This window comes from Choloepus didactylus, chromosome 6 (genome assembly GCF_015220235.1).
Source record: "Choloepus didactylus isolate mChoDid1 chromosome 6, mChoDid1.pri, whole genome shotgun sequence".
NCBI classification, from domain to species: domain Eukaryota; kingdom Metazoa; phylum Chordata; class Mammalia; order Pilosa; family Megalonychidae; genus Choloepus; species Choloepus didactylus.
This window is the reverse complement of record NC_051312.1, coordinates 98,385,969-98,407,302: the sequence shown is the minus strand read 5'-3', so window position 1 is coordinate 98,407,302 and position 21,334 is coordinate 98,385,969. Positions and strand designations below refer to the sequence as shown.

The window sequence follows — 21,334 nt, the reverse complement described above, 5'->3', positions numbered from 1 at the left end:
CCCCCCTCTCGATCCTAAAGGTCACTACAGCATTTATAAGTACATTAGACTGAGTAGAACCGGGGAGGAGTTGTTTTTTCAACACTCATAGCTTTGATCATTCCCTTGTTTAGTTCTTAATTGTACCATTTTTGAACTACAGCTTGCATTAAGTTAAGCCCTATCAATGGCCATTCAATTACTTTACCTAGTGTCGATATATATTGGAAAATTAGGTTGCCATTGTACTAATAGATAACAGTAAACCATTTACTTTATATTAAATCAAAATATTTCTTATTCTAATGAAAAGTAGATTCAATGAAGTTGACAATAAACTGACAACACCACTGAAAACATTCTGAGAGCTTTATGGTGGGGTGGGATATTTGTACTCTGTAGCGTGAGCAGTTCTTTCCAGATTTAGTGCTACATCAAAAGGAAACTATGGAAAAGATTAACAAATTTACAAAAGATTGGTTACTTGCAACCCTAGTTGTTATTTCCGCTTACCACTAGCTCTTAGAAAAGAGAACTAATAGACTTTAATAGATCTTACAGATTTTGCCCAACCAAGGTAGCACAAAGAGATATAAAAGTTACAGAGTACAAATGTATAGCTAAGCTAAGCTTGTTTTATGGTTACTGAACCCTCCTTTCAAGTGGACTTTTTCAGACTAAAACCCATCTTTATAAATCACTTAAAATAATATATGAAAAGTTTTTATGTTTAATAATCTTTAATTGAAATGTAAAAGTTTAATACAAGCCATTCGTAGGGATTTGTTCTTGTAAAAAGAAGGATGGAGGATTGCAACAGAATGATCGTTCTTATCCTGGGGGTCAGGTATCCAGTTGCCAATTCCTTAGTTGGAAGCTCCAAGTGTCCCACAACCTGGGCCTCAGAGGCCTCAGCTACTATTTCTTTAGCCTGGACCTCAGAGGCTTCAGTCTGTTTATTTTTCACCTGGGAACTAGGACCCTCCTTTACTTCTTCTAGAGCAATAGCGATAAGCTCTCGGAGCTTCCAAGGAGAGGCTAGAGGCTTGGCTAATAGGTAAAATGCCATGCCCAAAACATTCTCTCGGCGGCTTTTTGAGAGCCATAAAACACTGTACATACGGAATTTTATCTTATTTGTTTATTCTTTTACAAAATAAATTTAGTTGTGAAATAACATATTCTATTAATTCCTGGCTTGGCCACTTGTGGCCATCCTCTAATTCATATTGGGGCTAAATTATTTGCATGAAGCTTTTCTTTGTCATGGGCAATACCGGAATTGCCTCCAGTGCTTAAGAATGTGATTTAAAGGTTCATCCTTAATTTCCTTACATTTTCCACTCATGTTGTTACCCGAATTCCTTTCAGTGCTTAAGAATGCAATTTAAAGATATATCCTTAGATTTCTTTATTTATGTTGTCCCCCCCCCCCCACCTTTTTTTAAAAATACTTTTGTATAACTTGAGACAAAACAGGACAAAACAAAACACAGAACAAAATTTAACCAAACCACAAAAAATGTCAAGACCAGGAATCAAAACCAAGTCCTAGGCAACCAAGTTTCAATGGCTATTCCTGTATGCCTAGGGCTGCACCCTCCAAAAACAGCTTTGGCATAAATTTATGTGGCCACTGAGCACTCAAACCTAGGCATCAAATTCGGTAACCTCCCTTAATGCCTGGGACTGCTTCCTTCCAAACCAAGTCTCAATGGCTATGCCTCTATGCCTGGGGCTGCACCCTCCAGAAACAGCTTTGGCATGAATTTATGGCCACTGAGTGCTCAAACTAAGTGCGGTCTCCCACTTACAGCTCCGGCAGGAGTTTATGTGTCACTGAAGAAGAAACAAACAGGGCCCACAGACAGAGGAAGACAAGACCAAGAACCAGAGAAACAAGACCAAGGCTTGTATAGGCACACAAGACATCCACACTCACTCACCAAACCTCTTTTCCTCTGTAGCCACCATTGGGGTCCTGGATGCCCGGGGCAAGAAACTCTCTCATCCAGCTCTCAGAGAAAATTGTCTCCGTCATCCTTAGAGACTCTTGAATGTCTTACCTCGGGGGTCCAGGAATCCACTGAGCAGCACTTGTTCAGACGTTGTGTCCGACGTTGGGCACCAAAACTATAGAAGGGGCACTTCCCAATTCTGAGTTGGTCACTTGGCATGGCCAATAGAAGTCACACCGAACCAGGCTGAAGAGGAAAAGAGGGTTTATTATTTACTCTGGCAGGAAGACAGGAGAAGATTTCCCAAGTCTGCCTCCCCAAAGTGTTTCTTCAATTGGTGTTTATACCCAGAGACAAAGAGAGTTAATCATTTAATTAACATGCAACAAGAGTGATAGACAAAAGGCTTATCTGTATTTGGGAGGTTTGGGGCAATTTCCCCAAAATGATTCTTTAATTTGCTAAACCCTTTACAGACAAAGGGAGTTAATTATTTCAGTTAACATGTAACAGGTTTGGAGAACTTCAGTAATTTAGTTATTTCCTGTTTTTTTGTTTGTTTGTTTGTTTTTTTTCCCAGAAATCAGGTGACACCTGTGAAAAGTGCAAACTTTACATTTCCATACTGCTTCAGACTTGACATTTACATGTTGCTCCCTTGTGAGAATAAGAGCTTCCATTATAGCCTGTTTCCAGCTTTGAAGGTTACATTTTAAGGCTACTTTACAATTTCCTGCTTGCTTACAGTTTTAAGATTATATTTAAAAAGTGACTGTTACAGAGATGTGAATGGACATTTGCACACTAGTGTTTATGGAGTCAGTATTCATGATTTGCAGTGGGTGGAGGTGGCCTAAAGGTGCAGTGACTGAGGAACAGAATGGTGAACTCTGGTGCATGCATACAATGGAATACTGAGCAACTACAAGAAGGAGTGAAGCTGTGAGACATGCAACAAGGTGAATAGATCCTGTAGACAGCATTTTGAATGAAGTATGGCAGCAACAAAGGCAAACACTATAATGCCTCACCAATATGGACTAACTACAATGTGTAAACTCAGAATTGAATCTTAGAGCACAGCCTATCAGGGGAAGGATTGTTGTAATGGTCCCTAGATTATAAGCTCTTACAGCAATCGCATCTGTTCCTGAATTGTAATGGCTGTCTCCAAACTCTGAGATGCTGATCCCCTTGTGTATAACCTGATCAGTCTCTGGAATATCGGGTATCTGTGTGACACCTGAAACTCAGAGCTAGAGCTTGGCAGCTATGAATGTCAGTATTAGTGCATACAGCAACTGTTTAAAAAAAAGAAAAAAAAAAGCTGAAAAAGAGCCCAGACTTCAATTAGAGATATGAATGAAGCAGATCTGGTTAAGACTAGGGCAAATTGGGCCAAAGGGTAAAGGTTGAAAGTGTTTTGAAACTTCAACTTCCATGTGAGACCAAGGGAAGAGATCTTGATTTGGTGCAGGATTTATGTTTTCTAAACAGTATAACTTCTACAGTCAGTTTGTTCAATAGAAAGTGAGATCTGGTAGATTTGTATAGGTTAGTGTGAAATAGTGACACATCCCAAAATAATTTGGGCAGACAATAAAAATATATATGCAGGGCCCTGTCTGTGGAGCTGGGGGAAAATGCGGAAGTGTTGGACTTCCTCACATGGATTGTTGCAGATGTTCTCATGGACATTGAGGATTGATGGTTTGGTATGCCAAGCACTCTTATCTTGGGGCTTGCCCTTACGGAGTTCATTACTGCAAAGGAGAGGCTAAATCTGCTTATAATTGTGCCTAAGAGTCCCCCCCCACCCAGTACCTCTTTGTTGCGCAGATGTGGCCCTCTTTCTCCAGCTAACCTAACTCAGCAGGTGAGTTCCCTGCCTTCCCACCTATGTGGGATCTGACTCCCGGGGGTGTAAATCTCCCTGGCAACGCAGGATATGACTCCTGGGGATGAATCTGGGCCCGGCATTGTGGGATTGAGAACATTTTCTAGACCAAAAGGGAGATGTGAAATGAAACAAAATAGTTTCATTGGCTGAGAGATTTCAAATGGAGTCGAGAGGTCACTCTGGTGGACATTCTTACGCACTATATAGGTAACACTTTTTAGGTTTTAATGTATTGGAATAGCTAGAAGTAAATACCTGAAACTATCAAACTCCAACCCAGTAGCCTTGACTCTTGAAGATGATTGTGTAACTGTAGCCTACATGAGGTGACAGTGTGATTGTGAAAACCTAGTGGATCACATTCCCTTTATCCAGTGTATGGATGGATGAGTAGAAAAATGGGGACAAAAACTAAATGAAAAAAGGATGGGATGGGAGGATGATTTGGATATTCTTTTTTACTTTTATATATGATGGTACTATGAATAATTGATTGTACACCATGGATAATTGTATGCTATGTGAATATATCTCAGTAAAACTGAATTTAATTTAAAAAAAAAGTCACTGTTAAATAGAGTCCAAAGTGTGAGTAGCAAAGGCAGTCCATACCTTGGTGAATTTTGCTGATTGTGTTCCTTCTGTCTGGATAACTCCTCTTTAAGATTTAATGTAGCTAGAGCATCATTTCCAAATAACTATTTTTGACCTTTTATTCTCAGGGAGGGTCAATGTCTCCCTCCTCTATATTCTCTATGGATACAACTTGATATTGCATCATAAAAGCCACATTCTTATTCATCTTTGAATCCATTAATGCCTTGCACAGTGCCTTTCATTTAACAAGTATCAGTGGAGTACCAGGATTTGTGTTAGGCCTTGGGGATCTAGTGATGTGCAGATGTGGTCTTTACTCTCAAGGAGTTTATGGTCTAGTGTAGGGATTGTCAAACATTTTCTGTAAAAAGTCAGTGATTACTTTAGGCTTTGCAGGTCATAGAGTCCATCACAACTACTCAGCTCTGCTATTGTAGCACAAAAGCACTCAGAAAATACATAAATGAATGAGTATGGCTGTGTTCCAATAAACCTTTATTAACAAAACAGGCAATGGTGGCCCTTGGGCTGTAGTTTGCTGACCCTTGGACTAGTGGGGAAGTTAAACAGTTAAGAATCTCAAAATGTGTAAATTGTGAGAGGTGTTACAAAAGAACACTATAGAGTACCATGAAAGACCGTAATAAGAGAGATCTGATAGAGTCCAGGCAGGCTTTTGGAGGAAGGGACATTCAGACTGAACTCTGAAGGATGGATATGAGAAGACAAAGAAAAAGAGAGCTTTCTGAATATGGGCTAGGCAAAGGCCCTGTGATGAGAAGGCACATGGCTTGTTTGTGGGATTAAAATAAAAACATTGTGGCTTGAGAGCAGAGGTTGAGAGAGCATGGTAGGACACGGATTGGAGATAGGCAGGGTCTGGATCTGGCAAAGATTTCTTGGCAATCAAGGAATTTGGCCTATCTAAGGATTGGCAGAAAACTTGTTTGTGGAAGGAATTCAAAATAATGTTTGTTGACTGAAATCAGAGGAACTGTACTAAACCACCTATCTTTGAGACCATGGGACCTCAAATTATGTAGCTTCTCTGAACCTCAATTTTCCTCTTCCATAAATTGGGAATTTTAAAGATTAAATAATAGTTGTGAAAACAGTAATGTGTTATATGAATATTGCCACTGACTTTTTTCCCCTTAACACCAAGTAAAAGGATGAACCAGGATAGGTAACTAAGGGTAGCAATCATCTCTCCTAATGCACTTGTTATTGAAACTATTACTGAAATTTCCCCCTCTTGTTCCTGTAATTTTTCCTTTTCTTTCCCACCTTATGTCTCACATTGACATGCAAAGGCATATTATCTAGCCATTCTAGATGGCACTCAAAGGCAAAAAGATTGCTGACCCCTGCACTGTGTATTTTTTAAAACTTGATCCACCTTTACCGTGGTTTCCTCTTAATCTCTCTTTTGCTAAACAGAAGTCATCTGGGTATTTTAATGAATTACTCTAAAGGTCTGGACCGTACCTCTTATCATTTGGATTTAGAGTTGATGTTTAGATTTTTTATCTTTAAAGCAGTGTATCATCCATCTCCTGTACTCATCTGTAAAGTCTCTGAGGACATTAATTATGTCTGATTTTGCTGATCATTTTATCCCTTGTGCGTAACACAGTACTTCCTACTCAGTAAATACTTCTTGGTTAGAAAGAAATATGGGAGGGAATCACATTTACCATACATGATAACTAGCAGAAAAGTAATACTTGAGGTTACAGTTATGTCTTTTAAGTACCTGGCTATCTTAGGGTAAATAAGAGAAACAACATGTGGTGACAGAAAGAACATGAGCTATTAGACTCAGATAAATCTGAGCTGGAATCCTGATTCTGTCAGTGACTCTGACCTTATTAGGCAAACTCTTTACCTTTCATAGATCAGTTTTCTTATCTAAAAATCTGGATAAAACCATTTTGCCTTGGTAGTGTATAAAGTATTTAGTATAGCATCTTGTGTTCAATTAGTAGTTAAATTAGCATTTATTTCACTTATTACATGGTAACAATAATGAAATTGTATATAGGCAAAATTCTACCCCAAAGCAAATACTTTTTAATAAAATTCATCAGCAATATATGGAAAAGAATTGTACTATATCTATGTTAAAAATTGGGAATTTATTGAAATAGGCAAAAATAAGATTTCAAAAATGAGACACTTTCCCCAGGGCTCCTACATTGACATCAGGATACTCCAGGATTTAAAATCAAAATCATTTATTGATTCAGCAATAAAATATTTTGACCCTGCTATATACCAGCCACTGTTCTAGTTGCTGAAGTACAGTAGTGAAAAAGGCAGTCAAGAACTCATGGAGCTTACGTTCTGATTCAGAGAGACAAATAGTAAACAAACAAGATAATTTCAGATTAAAATTGAGAATTATATAGGAAATTATTGATGTGTAGAGAGTAGTAGTAGGGGCAGCTACTTTAGATAGGGATATAGGTGTGAAAGAATTTTAGTAGCTCTATGAAAGACTTCTGTTGAACTTGAGGATAGTTCGGCAATTTCTGCCCTCCAGTAATTAGAGAAGAGCCAGTGATATCCAAAACGTGACATTTATTACGATTTTAGACTAACTTAACAAAACAGTCTGAATGCTAAAAGAGGGAAATATTTATTGAATGTTTGCTCTCTGTGGGATAATGTCTTAGAAACTTTTCAGGTAAAAGTCAAGGGCTCAGGGGAGTCAGCTAACTTCCTTGAGATTGCATAATTCATAAGTAGAAGAGTTGGAACTATATCATAAGTAGATAGAGAAAATGCTTTGGAAGCTAGAGTGTGACACCTCTGTTGGTTACTACAAGAAAAAACCAATGTCTTCTCTTTTCAGACTTCTTAACCACCATAACCAAGGAAGGATATGATATGAGGCGAGTGGACATAACTCCTTTAGAGCAAAGGAAATTAACTTTTGATACCCACGCATTGGTTCAGGACTTGGAAACTCATGGTAAGAAGTACGGATACCTGCTAAGAGGAAAATAAATAGTACTAAGTTAATAATAAACTGTCTAGTCAAGATAATTTTAGTATTATGTACAATTAAGAGTAACTACTTAAATAGTATTTCAGTTCATACAGTGGACTATTTAACAGTGATTAAAAATGGTATTGTTTGAAGGGTATTTTCTGATATGAAAAATGCTCAAGATATGTTAAGTGAAAAAGCATTATATAAAAGTATATTCAAGATAGATAGATGGATGGTAGAAGGATGAGAAGCTAGAATGGTATGGCAAATGTGGCAAAATATTAAAATTGGCAGATCTGGGTACTTAGAGGGATGGAGTTATTTTGGAGTTTTCTGAATATGGTTTGTATTATTTTTGTAACAGTTCTGCAAGTTTGAAATATTTCAAAATAAAAAAGTTAAAAAAAAAGCATAAGTGTAGCATTATTTCATTTTTGTAAAAAAGGAAGAAACTAAACAAAAGAGTAGAGCTTGCAAGCTGGTACCAAAGTCCATATGGAAATACAAATGTATAAGAATAGTAAAAAAAATAAAGCAACTAAAAAACTTGCCAGATACCAAAAAAGTAATTTACATGATGCAGTATTACTGGAATAGAAAAATAGATTAATAGAACAAAATGGAATTCAGAAACATGTAGGTACATAGGCAGACAGACAGATAGGTAGATAGTATGTGATAAGGCATTTCAAATTAGAGAAAATCACTGTTTAGTAAATGAGATATGATAAATGACTAGCCATTGGAAAAAAATATATAAGATCTCTTTATTCAAAAATAAATTCTAGAGAGATTAAAAGTTAAATGTAAAACTGAAAGAACTGCAAAAAGTACTAGAATATAGAATATTTTTGTACTCTTAGAACAAGGAAGCAAGATACAAAACTCAAAAGCAGTGAAAGGAAAGACTGACAGATAAGACCAAAGAAACATTTAAATCTGATATCATTAGATACCATCCATAAAGTTAAAAATGTTAGCAACAGACATGACAATAAGCCTATTTCTTTAACATATAGAGTTCTTATGAATCAAGAAATTCAATTGTATAGAAAAATGGGCAAAAGCTATAAACAAGCAGTTCACAGAAAACTAAAACTAAATGTATGTAAAGATGCTCAACCTCACTACTGAACAAGGAAGTGCAAATTTTAAGTACAAATTAAAATACCATTGCAATACCCTTTTTTATGCCAATTATATGCTTAAAAAAAGACTGTAGTCTGATGTAGATGTGCAAAAATGGGTCAGTCGGAATTAAATTTTAGAGTGCTTTTAGAGAATAATTTAACATCTGTCAAATTTTTTATTGTAAACATTTTTAAAAAGTACAATATTTTAAATGTTGAGAAAAGTTACTCTACCTGTCTATTCTAACAAAAATGTTCACTTTAAAAAAATATACAAATACCTTTTTGCTTCCTACAGGATTTGACAAAACACAAGCAGAAACTATTGTATCAGCATTATCCACTTTTTCAAATGTCAGCCTGGATACTATCTATAAGGAGATGGTCACTCAAGCGCAACAGGTAGTGCATTCATTTTTATCACTTCTGGCAGTTTCATCAGACAATCTTTTTCATAACCATATCTCTGGCCACCCACCCACCTTCCAAATACACCTGTGTTTTCCTTGTTGTGCTCCCTAATTGGCTGAAATGTTTTAAAAAAAAACTTAGTTTCTAGAAAACTAAGGAGTTAGAATAGTCATAACAAAATTATGGTTACACATAGTATGGAATTTTGCCAAGTCTTTTATTGTGTGAGAGTATCATTGTTTGAATCATGAGATGGCGGTAGATTGTGAAACAACGTTTTCCCCTTAGAAGACTCACTACAATAGAATAGCTAACCTTTCCATATAATAAATACATTATTGTTGTAAACATATTTATGTTCTGGTTAATTTTCACAGACTATAAAGCTGGAAAAGAACTTTACAGACTTACATGGCTGGGTGGACGTTATGCATCACCTGGCTAAGAGGCTTTATTTGACTGGGTACACAAATCCTTAAATTCATATTTAATGCCATATACCTGAGCACTTAAGATGTAAAAGCAACAGTGCTGGATATTTCTCATATATTATTCATTTAATCCTTCTAACAATCCTGAAAAGTAGGTAATATCATGAATTAACTCTGTGTTTGATTTTATTTTCATCATATGTTTATATTTTTTTAATTTTTCACACTTATGCTTCCTTCCTCAGATATTTCAGAGAAATTAGGATACCTTTCTTACATAAAATTAGAATCTCACGTGAAACTTTAAAAATCATAGAAGGTTTAAAATTTTTATAGTTTTTACTGTGGCCTCTGGTTAGATATTTTGAATTAAAAGCATTCAATAGCTAGATTTAACTTACCTTTAAATTTGGGTATGTATTATTTTGCTTAATTTTTTCAGGATCATAGCAGATTACCAAATCCACAAAACAAAACAAAACAAAAAAAACAAGCATTTAATTAATTCCTCCAAACCTCTGAGCTATCCTGAAAGAGCTACATGGAGCTACTGACATTTTCAGTAAACTAACTCTTCAATGAATTTTTAAGTTTTCCTGTAATATAAACAGTGGATTAAAAGTTGTTTGAGGAATTTTTATGCTGTCAGGATCATTTACTCCTACATCCAAAATGCGGAATTAGATGTAAGAATATTACTATTAAACTTTTGTCTTTTTTTTTAAAGCAGTTTTGTTGAGATATATTCACATACCATACAATCCATCCAAAGTATACAATCATTGGCTTTTAGTATATTCACAGAGGTGTGCATTCATCATCACAATTTTAGAACATTTTTATTACTTCAAAAAGAAAAACCCCATACCCCTTAGCAGTCACCTCTCAATCTCTCTACCCTTCCCCAGCCCTATGTTAACACTAATCTATTTTTGTCTCTCTAGATTAATTTATATTTACATTTTATATACATGGAATCATATAATATATAGTACTTTGTGTCTAGTTTCTCTCACTTAGCATAATGTTTTTCTGTTATTTTTTAATTAGAGAAGATGTACATTTACTTAAAAGTCATGTAAAAAATACAGTGTAACCATATATCCCCTGTTGTTGACACTTTGCATTGACGTGGTATCTTTGTTACAATAGAGGAAAGAATATTAAAATATCACTGTAAACTATAGTCCATAGTTTATATTAGGTGTATTTTCCCCCATATACTACCTTATTATTAACACTTTGTATTAGTGTTGTGCATTTTTTAACTATTCATGAAAGAACATTCTTATGCTTGTATTATTAACTCCAGTCCGTCATCCACAGCAGGGTTCACTGTGTTCCACAGTCTCATGATAAAATTCCCCTGTGAAGCCATCTGGCCCTGGCCTTTTATTTGTAGGTAGATTTTTGATGACTAATTGGATCTCTCTGCTTGTGATTGGATTGTTGAAGTCTTCTTTTTCTTCTTGGGTCAGTCTTTTTCATGTGTTTCCAAGGAAACTGTCCATTTCCTTTAAGTTGTGTAGCTTGTTGGCATACAGTTGTTGATAGTATCCTCTTATGACTTTTTTTATTTCTTCAGGATCTGTAGTTATCCCCTTCTCTTTTCTGATTCTGTTTATTTGGGTCTTCACTGTTTTTCTATTTTGTCAGTATAGCTAAGGGTCTGTCAATCTTGTTGATCTTCTCAAAGAACCAACTTTTGGTTTAATTTATTCTCGGTTAGTTTTTTTGTTCTCCAGCTCATTTATTTCTGCTTTAATCTTTGTTATTTCTTTGTGTGTACTTGCTTTAGGGTTAGTTTGGTGATCATTTTCTAGCCTCTTCATTTGTTCAGTTAGGTCTTTAGTTTTAGCTCTTTCTTGCTTTTTGATATATGCATTTAGAGCTATGAATTTCCCTCTCAGCACTACCTTTGCTGCATCCCACAGGTTTTGATATGTTGTTTTCTCATTTTCATTTGTCTCTAGATGTTTGCCAGTTTCTCTTGTGATTTCTTCTTTGACCTTCTGGTTGTTGAGGAGTGTGTTGTTTAACCTCCATATATTTGTGAAAGATCTGATTCTTTGGTGGTTGTTGATTTTTAGTTGCATTCCACTGTGGTCAGAGAATGTGCTTTGAATAATTTCAGTCTTTTTAAGTTTATTAAGACTTATTTTGTGCCCCAACATGTGATCTATCCTGGAAAACGTTCCACGGGCACTAGAGAAGAATGTGTAACCTGCTACTTAGGGATGTAACGATCTATATCTACCTGTTAAGTTTAATTCATTTATCATATTGTTTAGGTTCTCAAGTTCCTTATTGGTACTCTGTCTAGTTGTTCTATCTATAGAAGACAGTGGTGTATTGAAGTCTCCCAGTATTATTGTAGATCTGTCTATTGCTCCCTTCAGGTTAGCCAATATTTGTCTAATGTATTTTGGAGATCCTTGACTGGGTGCATAAACATTTATAATTGTTATTTCTTCTTGATGAATTATCCCTTTCATTAATATATAGTGTCCTTCTTTATCTCTCATGACATCTTTGCATTTAAAGTGTATTTTGTTTGATATTAGTAGAGCTACTCCAGTTTTCTTTTGATTATAGTTTTCATGGAATATTTTTTTCTGTCCTTTCACTTTTAGTCTCTTTGTGTCACAGGGTCTAAGATGAGTCTCTTGTAAACAGCGTATCACTGGGTTATATTTTTAAATCCATTCTACCAGTCTGTATCTTTTAAATTGGAGAGTTTAATCTATTCACTTTCAGAGTTATTGCTGTGAAGGGAGTTCTTGAACCAGCCATTTTATCCTTTGTTTTTTTGTTGTTAGATCTATTTTTTTCCCCTCTTGTCTTTTTTACCTTTAAGCTACCCTTACTAATAACTCTTCAGTTCTGTGCTCTTCTCCAGACCTCTCTTTCTGTTCTCTTTTTTCTCAGCTGGTAGAGCTCCCTTGAGTATTTCTTGCAGGACAGGTCTCTTGTTAATCAATTCTGTCAGCATTTGTTTGTGGAAATTTTAAACTCTCCCTCAATTTTGAAGGAGAGCTTTGCTGGATAAAGAAATCTTGAGTGGCAATTTTTCTCTTTCAGAATCTGAAATATGTCATACCACTGCCATCTTGCTGAGTAGTGAGTACTTAATCTTATGTTGTTTCCCTTGTATGTGGTGGATCACTTCTCTCTTGCTTTTAGAAGTCTGTCCTTCTCTTCAGCATTAGACAACCTGATCAGTATATGTCGCAGAGTAGGTTCATTTGGATTTATTCTTTTTGGAGTTCATTGCTCATCTTTAATTTGGAGATTTATATCGTTTAGAAGGGTTGGGAAATTTTCCTCAGCAATTTCTTTGAATATGCTTCCTAGCCCTTTACTCTTCTCTTCCCCTTCTGGAATACCAGTGATTCTGATATTTGTGTGCTTCATGTTGTCCATCATTTCCCCAAGATCCATTTCATATTTTTTAATTTTTTTCTCCGTTCGTTCTTTTGTGCTTTCATTTTCTATCACCCTATGTTCGAGGTCACTAGTTCGTTCCTCTACTTCTTCAAATCTGGTGTTATATGTATCAAGAATATTTTTAATTTGATTAACAGTATATTTTATTTCCATAAGATCCACTATTTTTTAATTTACTTTAGCAAATTCTTCTTTATGATCTTCTAGGGTCTTCATGTCCTTTATATCCTGAGCCATAATATTGGTATTTTTGAGTACTTCTTTGATTAATTGCTCTAAATTTTGTGTCTCATGCAGCCTTTTAATTTATTTGGTTTGTCCATATCTTCTATACCCTTCAAGTGCTTTGTAATTTTCTATTGGCTTTGGGGCATTTGCTTGTCTTGATAGGGTTCTTTCTGGAAGTGCAGAATTGTTTATTTATATATGATTTGGTTCTCTGGAGTGCAGTTTCCCAAGTCTGCCAGCAGATGGTGCTCTCAAGTAGGTCTTCCCTGAACTTCTGTGGGCAGTGTCCATACCAGCTGGGGAACCAATCAGTGCACCATATCTCCATGTGCTCTACAGATCTTGGTCCTGGGGCTACAACATGGGTCCCGAGCAGACAGGCAGGGAGCCTGGTCAAGGGTACCCTGCAGGCAGGACATGGGCCTTGCCTGCTGGTGATTGCCTGCCTTGCACTCCTGAGTCTCTGGGGTGTGGCAGGTACTTCTGATTGCCAACATAGTGCCTCTCCCTTCCTCGCTTCTCACCACTGCACACAACCCTCCCTCCCCCACTTCCCTTCACCATCTGACTGGTAGGTGGGTGAGGACCAGAGAGCAGCTGCTCACTCCCTTGCCCAGCAGTGGTTTTGGTGCTGCTGGCCTGGGGGCTGGGGGGGGCAGTCCATCCCAGAACAACTCACCCCGTTCCGTAAGCCACTGTCTCTCCTCTGTTTTTGTTGGGTGTCTCCTCCATGTACTGTGGGGGACCCTCTATGGCCAGTCACACTCCAGAACCACAGTTCCTGGTGTCCTCTGGCCCCTTTCTAGTTGATCTGATGGAAGAGAAGCTCATCTGCCTCACCTACTTCCCGGTATATACTTTGTAATTATTTTCTCCTATTCAGTAGGTTGTCTTATCACTTTCTTGGAAATTTCCTTTGATGCACACAGGTTTTGAATTTTGTTAAAGTCAAATTTATTGGTTCTTTTGTTCTCATGCTTTTGGTTTCAAATCTAAGAATCCACTGCTGAATCCCGGGTCATGATGATTTGTCCCTATGTTACCTTCTAAGAGTTTTATAGTTTTAGCTCTTGTATTTAGGTCTTTGATTCATTTTGGATTGATTTTTATATAAGGTGTAAGGTTCAGGTCTAACTTCATTCTTTTCCATGTGGATATCCAGTTTTCCTGTACCATTTGTTGAGGAGACTATACTTTCCTGAATGCATGTACTTAGAACTCTTGTTCAAAACTATTTGGCCATAGATTGGTAGGTCTGTTTTTGGACTTTTAGTTCATTTGGTCTATTTGTCTATCTTTATCCCAGTGCCATACTGTTTTGATTACTGTAGCTTTGTAGTACAATTTGAAATCATGTAGTGTGAGTCCTCCAACTTTGTTCTTTTTCAGTATTGTTTTGGATATCCAGGGCCCCTTGTGGTTCCATGTGAATTTGAGTCTCATTTTTCCATTTCTGCAAAAAAAAAAAAAAAAAAAAAAAAAGGCTGCTGGAATTCTGATGGGGTTGCATTGAATTTGTACACTTTGGGTAATATTGACATATTAGTAACAGTAACTCTTCCAATCCATGAACATGGGATGTCTTGCCATTTATTTAGGCCTTCTTTAATTTCTTTCAGCAGTTTTGTAATTTTCATTGTAAAAGCTTCTTATATCCATGCTTAAATTTTTCCTAGATGTCTTGCCAACCTATAGAATAGATTCTGCTGAAGTTCAGTGGACACTTAAGACTGAAAAGTGAAGCAGGGCAGGGTATTTGAATATATCTCAATAAAACTGTACTTAGAAAAAAAGTGAAGCAGGCTACTCTGTATAGCAAAATAGTAACAGTTTATTAGGGAATTTACAAACTGGGAAACTGGTCCTGGGCAGCAGATCATTCAGAGTAGCTCTGCACACTGCCCAGCAAGTTGCAGAGGGTTATATAGGGCAAAAACAAAGAAGACAGAGAGCCAAGTTGGAATTTGCAAAATCATGAATATGTTTCTTTGAAGTCACTGATATGTAGCAGGAGTAGTTTAGTAGCTACTCTGCTTAGGAATATGCATGTGTGTTTTATGATGCACTTCTCGAGATTTTTTTTAATCTTTTTTTTTTTTTTAACTTTAGGAGTTAATGGCTTCCCTGGTTTATGGCCTCACACTAGATATTTTATTCTTTTAGATGCCATTGTAAATGGAATTGTCTTCATTTACTCTTCAGTGTGTTCATTTCTAGTGTATAGAAACAATGATTTTTGTGTCTTGATCTTATATCTTGTCACTTTGCTGAACTCATTTATTAGTCTTAGTTTTCTTGTCTGTTGCATTGGATTCTCTACATGTAAGATCATGTCATCTGCAAATAGAGAGTTTTATTTCTTTGTTTCCAATTTGAATACATTTTATCTTATTTTATTTTATTTTTACTAATTGGTCTGGCTAGAAAATCTATAACATTATTGAAGAGCAGTGGTGAAATCAGACATCCTTGTCTTGTTCTTGCTCTTAGGGGGAAAACTTGAAGTCTTTTGTCATTGAGTATGATGTTATCTGTGGGTTTTCATAAATGGCCTTGATTATGTTGAGAAGGTTCCCTTCTATTCCTTGTTTTCTGAGTGTTTTTTTTTTTTTTAAACAAGAATAGATATTGAGTTTTGTCAAATGATTTTTCTGCATCTATTGTGATAGTCATATATAGTCATATGGGTTTTTTTTTTTTCCCTTTGTTCCCTTTATGTGGTGTATTATATTGATTGATTTTCTTATGTTGAACCATCCTTGTATTTCTGGGATAAATCCCAGTTGGTCGTAGTGCATGATCTTTTTAATATGCTGTTGGATTTGGTTTGCCAGTTTGTTTGTTTTTTTAATGATTTTTGCATCTGTGTTCATAAGGGAAATTGGTCTGTAATTGTCTTTTTTTAAATAATAAATTTTATTTTGAAATAAGTTCAATCTTACAGGAACAGTTGTAAAAACAGTACAAACCCCATACAAAGAACTCCATCATACCCCGACCCTCCTCCCCCGATACCCCGATCCATCACCTTTAAGATCCTGTCACACCACTGTCTTTCTTTCCCTCCCTGTCTCCCTCCCTCCCTCCCTCCCTGCCTAATACCCATCATCTATTGCTCTGTCCTCTGAACATATATATAAGAGCAAGCTGCACATGTCTTTGAACAAACAATATAATTCACGTATACCTTTCCCATGAACAAGAACATTATTTTATGCAATCTCATTAAACGCAGCTAAGAAGTTCAAGAAATTCAACATTGATATAAAGCTTACATTCTGTATTTCCTTTTTTTTTATCTTGTGTCCCATCTGTGTCCCTTTGAGCCTCCTCTCCTCCGACCTCAGATCCCATCCAGGATCATCCTTGGCATTTAACTGTCATCTATTTAGACTGTCTTTTTTTTTTCTTTTTTTTCAATTGTGGAAAGATATATATAGCCTAAACCTTCCTATTCCACCCCTCCCTAGCATTCCCTTAGTGGGATTAATCACATTTAGAATGTTGCAGTGCTATCATCTTCCGACCATACATTTCTAGAAGTTTCCCTTCACCCCAAACCAAAACCCCTACTCTCATTTCTTAACTCCCCATTGCCCCTTCCCCCACTTCTTGGAACCCCTACTCTACTTTTCATCTCTTTGGTCATATTCTCTGATACTTTCTTTGTGTTTACCATGGGGCTTAAATTTAACCTCTTAAATCTGTAACAATCTTGTTTTCCTTTAATACCAACTTAACTTCAATAGGACACGTAAACTGTGTTCCTGTACTCCTCCATTCCCCCACCTTTATGTAGTTCTTGTCAAGAATTACATATTTTACATTGAGTCCAAAACCACCGATTTATCGTTGCAGTTTATGTATTTTAGATCCTGTAGGAAGTAAATAGTGGAGTTACAAATCAACAATACAGTAGTATTGGTCTTTATATTTACCATGTGATCTTTACTGGAAATCTTTATTTCTTCATGTGGTTTCAGTCAATTGTTTAGTGTCCCTTCCTTTCAGCCTGCTTAGGACTGATCTACTGGTGATGAAGTTCCTCAGCTTTTGATTGTCCGGAAATGTTTTCATCTCCCCCTCATTTTTATCCTTAGGTATTTGTGAATTCTCCAAGTCTCTGATGGTTATTGACTTCTATTTGTATTCCATTGTGGTCAGAGAATGTGCTTTGAAGAAATTCATTTTTTTATTTTTTATTTTATTGAGACTTGTTTTTATGTCCCCCGCATATAGTTCATTCTGGAGAAAGATCCGTGATCACTAGTGAAGAACGTGTGTCCCAGTGACCTGGAATGTAATATTCTATATATGTCTGTTAAAAGTCTCTATATCTCTCTCTCATTTGTTTGTTTCTCTGTCGGTAGGGCTTCCTTTAGTATCTGAAGTAGGGCAGGTCTTTTATTAGCAAACTCTCTCAGCATTTGTCTGTGAAAAATTTAAGCTCTCCCTCAAATTTGAAGGAGAGTTTTGCTGGATAAAGTATTCTTGGTTGGAAATTTTCCTCTCTCAGAATTTTAAATATGTCATGCCACTGCCTTCTCACCTCCATGGTGGCTGCTGAGTAGTCATTACTTAGTCTTATGTTGTTTCCTTTGTATGTGGTGGATTGCTTTTCTCTTGCTGCTTTCAGAACTTGCTCCTTCTCTTCAGTATTTGACAGTCTGATCAGAATATGTCTTGGAGTGGGTTTGTTTGAATTTATTCTATTTGGAGTTCTCTGGGCATTTATGCTTTGTGTATTTATATTGTGTAGAAGGTTGGGGAAGTTCTCCCCAGCAATTTCTTTGAATACTCTTTCTAGACCTTTACCCTTCTCTTCCCCTTCTGGGACACCAGTGAGTCTTAAATTTGGATGTTTTATTTTATCTATCATATCCCTGAGATCCATTTCGATTTTTTCAATTTTTTTCCCCATTCTTTCTTTTGTTCTTTCATTTTCTGTTCTGTGCTCCTTGAGGAGGCTGAGTTGTTGTTCAGCTTCCTCTAATCTTGTATTATGAGTATCCAGAGTCTTTTTAATTTGGCCTACAGTTTCTTTAATTTCCATAAGATCTTCTGTTTTTTTATTTACTCTTGCAGTATCTTCTTTATGCTCTTCTAGGGTCTTCTTTATGTCTTTTATATTCTGTGCTATGCTCTTCTTCAAGTCTTTTGTATCCCATGCCATGCTCTCATTGCCTGTCTGTAGTTCTTTGATTAATTCTGCCAGGAACTGTGTGTCTTTGGATCTTTTGATTTGAGTGTTTGGGTTCGGGTTCTCCATGTTGTCTGGTTTTATCATATGCTTTAAGATTTTCTGTTGTTTTTGACCTCTTAGCATTTGCTTTACTTGATCTTTAATTTGTTAGAATTGCAGCTTGGTAACATACACTTTCTCTAACTAACCAGCAGGTGGCGTCCGTGAGTCATTTATTCCCCTCAAGTCAGTTCTCCCCAACTTTGTGGTATGTGGGGATCTGATTCTTTTGGGGTCCAATTGGTGCACTTAATTTGGGTGTGTTGTCGGTGCTGTCTGCCCTCAATGAGGGGCGTGTGCCTGAGCGGTTAGGGAGGAAGGGCAGGTTTAACAATCAAACCTCCCAGGTGTTCCGGAGATTTAAGGCTGTTCTCTGCCGCTGACACAAAAGTCCTTGGTATTGGCGTAGGTTCCCTGGGATTTCCGAGCGGTTCGCCCCTCCCTGCTGTGCTTTTCCAGGACCTCTGCTGAGGCGGGGAGGGCCGTGCCATGTCACAAGTGAGCACTGGCCTCCAGGGAAGCCCTAGGCCGCCGGGCTGTGTTGGGGCGTTCCCAGCCTGCTTCAAAGATGGTTGAATGGGACACGTTAACTTCCCCCTTTCCGCACAGCTCCACTCTCCCAGCTCCGGGGCGATCAGCCGTGGGTGTATTCAAGGCCACTGTCCATGGCCAATATTGTGTCGTGTGAGCGGTGCTGTGGGAAAGACTCCCTGTCAGGCTGGGTTTCTTGGCTCGGCTCTGTACTGTGTGTTCGGCCCTGGGCAGGAGTAGCCCCACCCACTGGGGAGATGGCCGCAAGTCATGCATCTCCCGTTTGCTTCCCTGGACTCGAGACACTCAGCAGTGGGTGTGGGAAGGGGTATCCTCCACCCCAGGCACCGAGGCGTTAGTCCAGACCGCTCCCGTCTTACTGCAGCTGTTCCCGGGCTTCTTTTTTTTTTTTAAAAAAAAAAAACGCCAACCCACCGTTTCCCCACACCGTAGCGTGACAGAGGGACTCAGCTGACTTACTCACTCGTTTCAGAATGCAGACTCCTGGTTTCACCAAATGCACGTTCTCTGTGGCTTTAGCAGAACTTGTCCGGCTGGTGCTACTCTGGAAGTGGTGTTCTGGGTCCTTTCTGGTTTTTTATCTAGTGTTTCCCTGGAGGTGTTTTTTTCTCTGTCTCACCTAGTCGCCATCTTAGGTTCCTCCCTGTAATTGTCTTTTCCTTACGATGACTTTATCAGGTTTTGGTGTCAGGGTAATGCTGGCATTATGTAGTGAATTAGGAAGTGTTTCCTGCTCTTGAATTCTTTGGAAGAGTTTGAGAAAAGTTGGTGCTAATTCTTCTTTAAATGTGTGGTAGAAGTTGCCAGGGAAGCCATCTGGTCCTCGACTTTTCTTTGGTAAAAGGTTTTGATTATTGATACAATCCCTGTACTTGTTATAGGTTTTTGCAGGTTTTCTGTTTGTTCTACAGTCAATTTAGGTGGTTCTGTTTATTTCTAGAAATTTATACCTTTCGTCTAGATTATCTCATTTGTTGGCATGCATTGTTCATGGATTCAAACCCAGACAGCCTGACTCCAAAACTTATACTTTTAACTGCTACTCTATGTGATTGTGTCATCATCTAAAAGTTATTCTTGGGCAGGATACATGTCTGAGGTCATGTGTCTGAAACTGTTATTGCCTCAGTTTTCTGAAATTGAAATCAGTTTTCAAAGTCTTTACTTCCCTCATCCCCCACCCCCACCCCATCCAAGCAGTGCACCTCTGGTCACAATTTGTGACATCCAAAAAATTTAGAGTTCTAACTGGTGATCCTGTTTTTATTTTGTTCAGGGATTTTTTGTTTAGATAGTTAACTCTGTACTTGAGTTTTAAACAAATAAACAACTTCCAGCAGCTTCTGGCCTCTCTTTTTGTGACCTTCCTGTAATGCCTCCAGGAGTGGGATTAATACCAGTTGTGATTCACTTGGGCTACACCTTAAGTGAAGTAACCTCATCAGAAGGTCCTGTTTACAATGAGTTCACACCCACAAGAATGGATTGAGAATATGTTTTTCTGGAGCACATAACTCCAAGGCACCACAGCAAGCTACCTAATTTTAAGAAGTTAAGTGGTAACAGTTATGTTTTCTTTGTAAGGATGCCATACATTATTAGTGCAAAATGTGCCTCCCTAGCAAAGTGAACGCTTGTAATTATCTATCAGATAGGGGCCACCTTTTTGACATATTCTTTGTACTTCTAAATATAGAAAGAATACTCAGGAATATAAACAAAAGTAATTATCTTTTAACCTGGGGTAATTATTTAAACAATGTTCCTAATTATTTTGTTTTACTACTTGACTACTGAGTCTTATCCAATACCCTCTCAAATTTTCTGATGATATAGAAAACCTCAAATTCAAATCAGCAGAGGGATTATGGAAAAGTAGTGGAGTAGGAAGCTCCAGGAATCAGTCCCTCCACCAAAACAACTATTGAACTGGTAGAAATTGTGTGAATGAACTATTTTGAAACTCTGGAGTCTTCTGGAGCACTGTCAGCACCAAGGAAGAGCAGGAAAAAGAAACTGATAAATTGGGGTAAACACCAGTGAATTTCACTGCCCCTGTAGCAGCCACCATCCCCCAACCCCCAGCTTCTTGGCAGGCAGCACTGAGGACTGTAGGTCAGGATCCTGGCACAGCTTGCAGAGGCCAGGGTGGGACATAAAGACCTAGTCCTCCAAACTCCAGGTGTGTGTGGCCCAATCACTGATCACTACTTCAGATCACTGGGGGCCAGCTCTGAGTGCAGCCATTGTTCCATCCCCCATCAGGCAAAAGTTGCAGAGGAATCTTAAAGACCATAATCTTCCTCAAAACTATGGAAAACAGTTTAAAGGGCTGCATTATCAGGACAAGTACTGAATCAAGAAAAAACACCTCCAAAACCTATAAAGAATCTCCTGGTGCCCTTGCTGGCCCCTCTCCCACCCACCACAGTGCAGGATGGAGCCATCTTGTGCTCCTGTT

At 37.6% G+C, this 21,334-nt stretch overlaps 1 protein-coding gene across 6 annotated transcripts in view; it reads left to right on the top strand.

Annotated features, from left to right (window-relative positions):
• The window catches only part of CCDC90B (coiled-coil domain containing 90B), a 71,801-nt gene that overhangs the window by 6,142 nt on the left and 44,325 nt on the right, over window positions 1–21,334 (top strand). For all 6 annotated transcript variants that reach the window (XM_037840888.1, XM_037840889.1, XM_037840891.1 and 3 more), the window contains 2 exons: window positions 7,292–7,411; window positions 8,861–8,964. In XM_037840888.1, coding sequence (XP_037696816.1) covers window positions 7,292–7,411; window positions 8,861–8,964 — 224 coding nt within the window. The remainder of the gene's footprint in view (window positions 1–7,291; window positions 7,412–8,860; window positions 8,965–21,334) is intronic.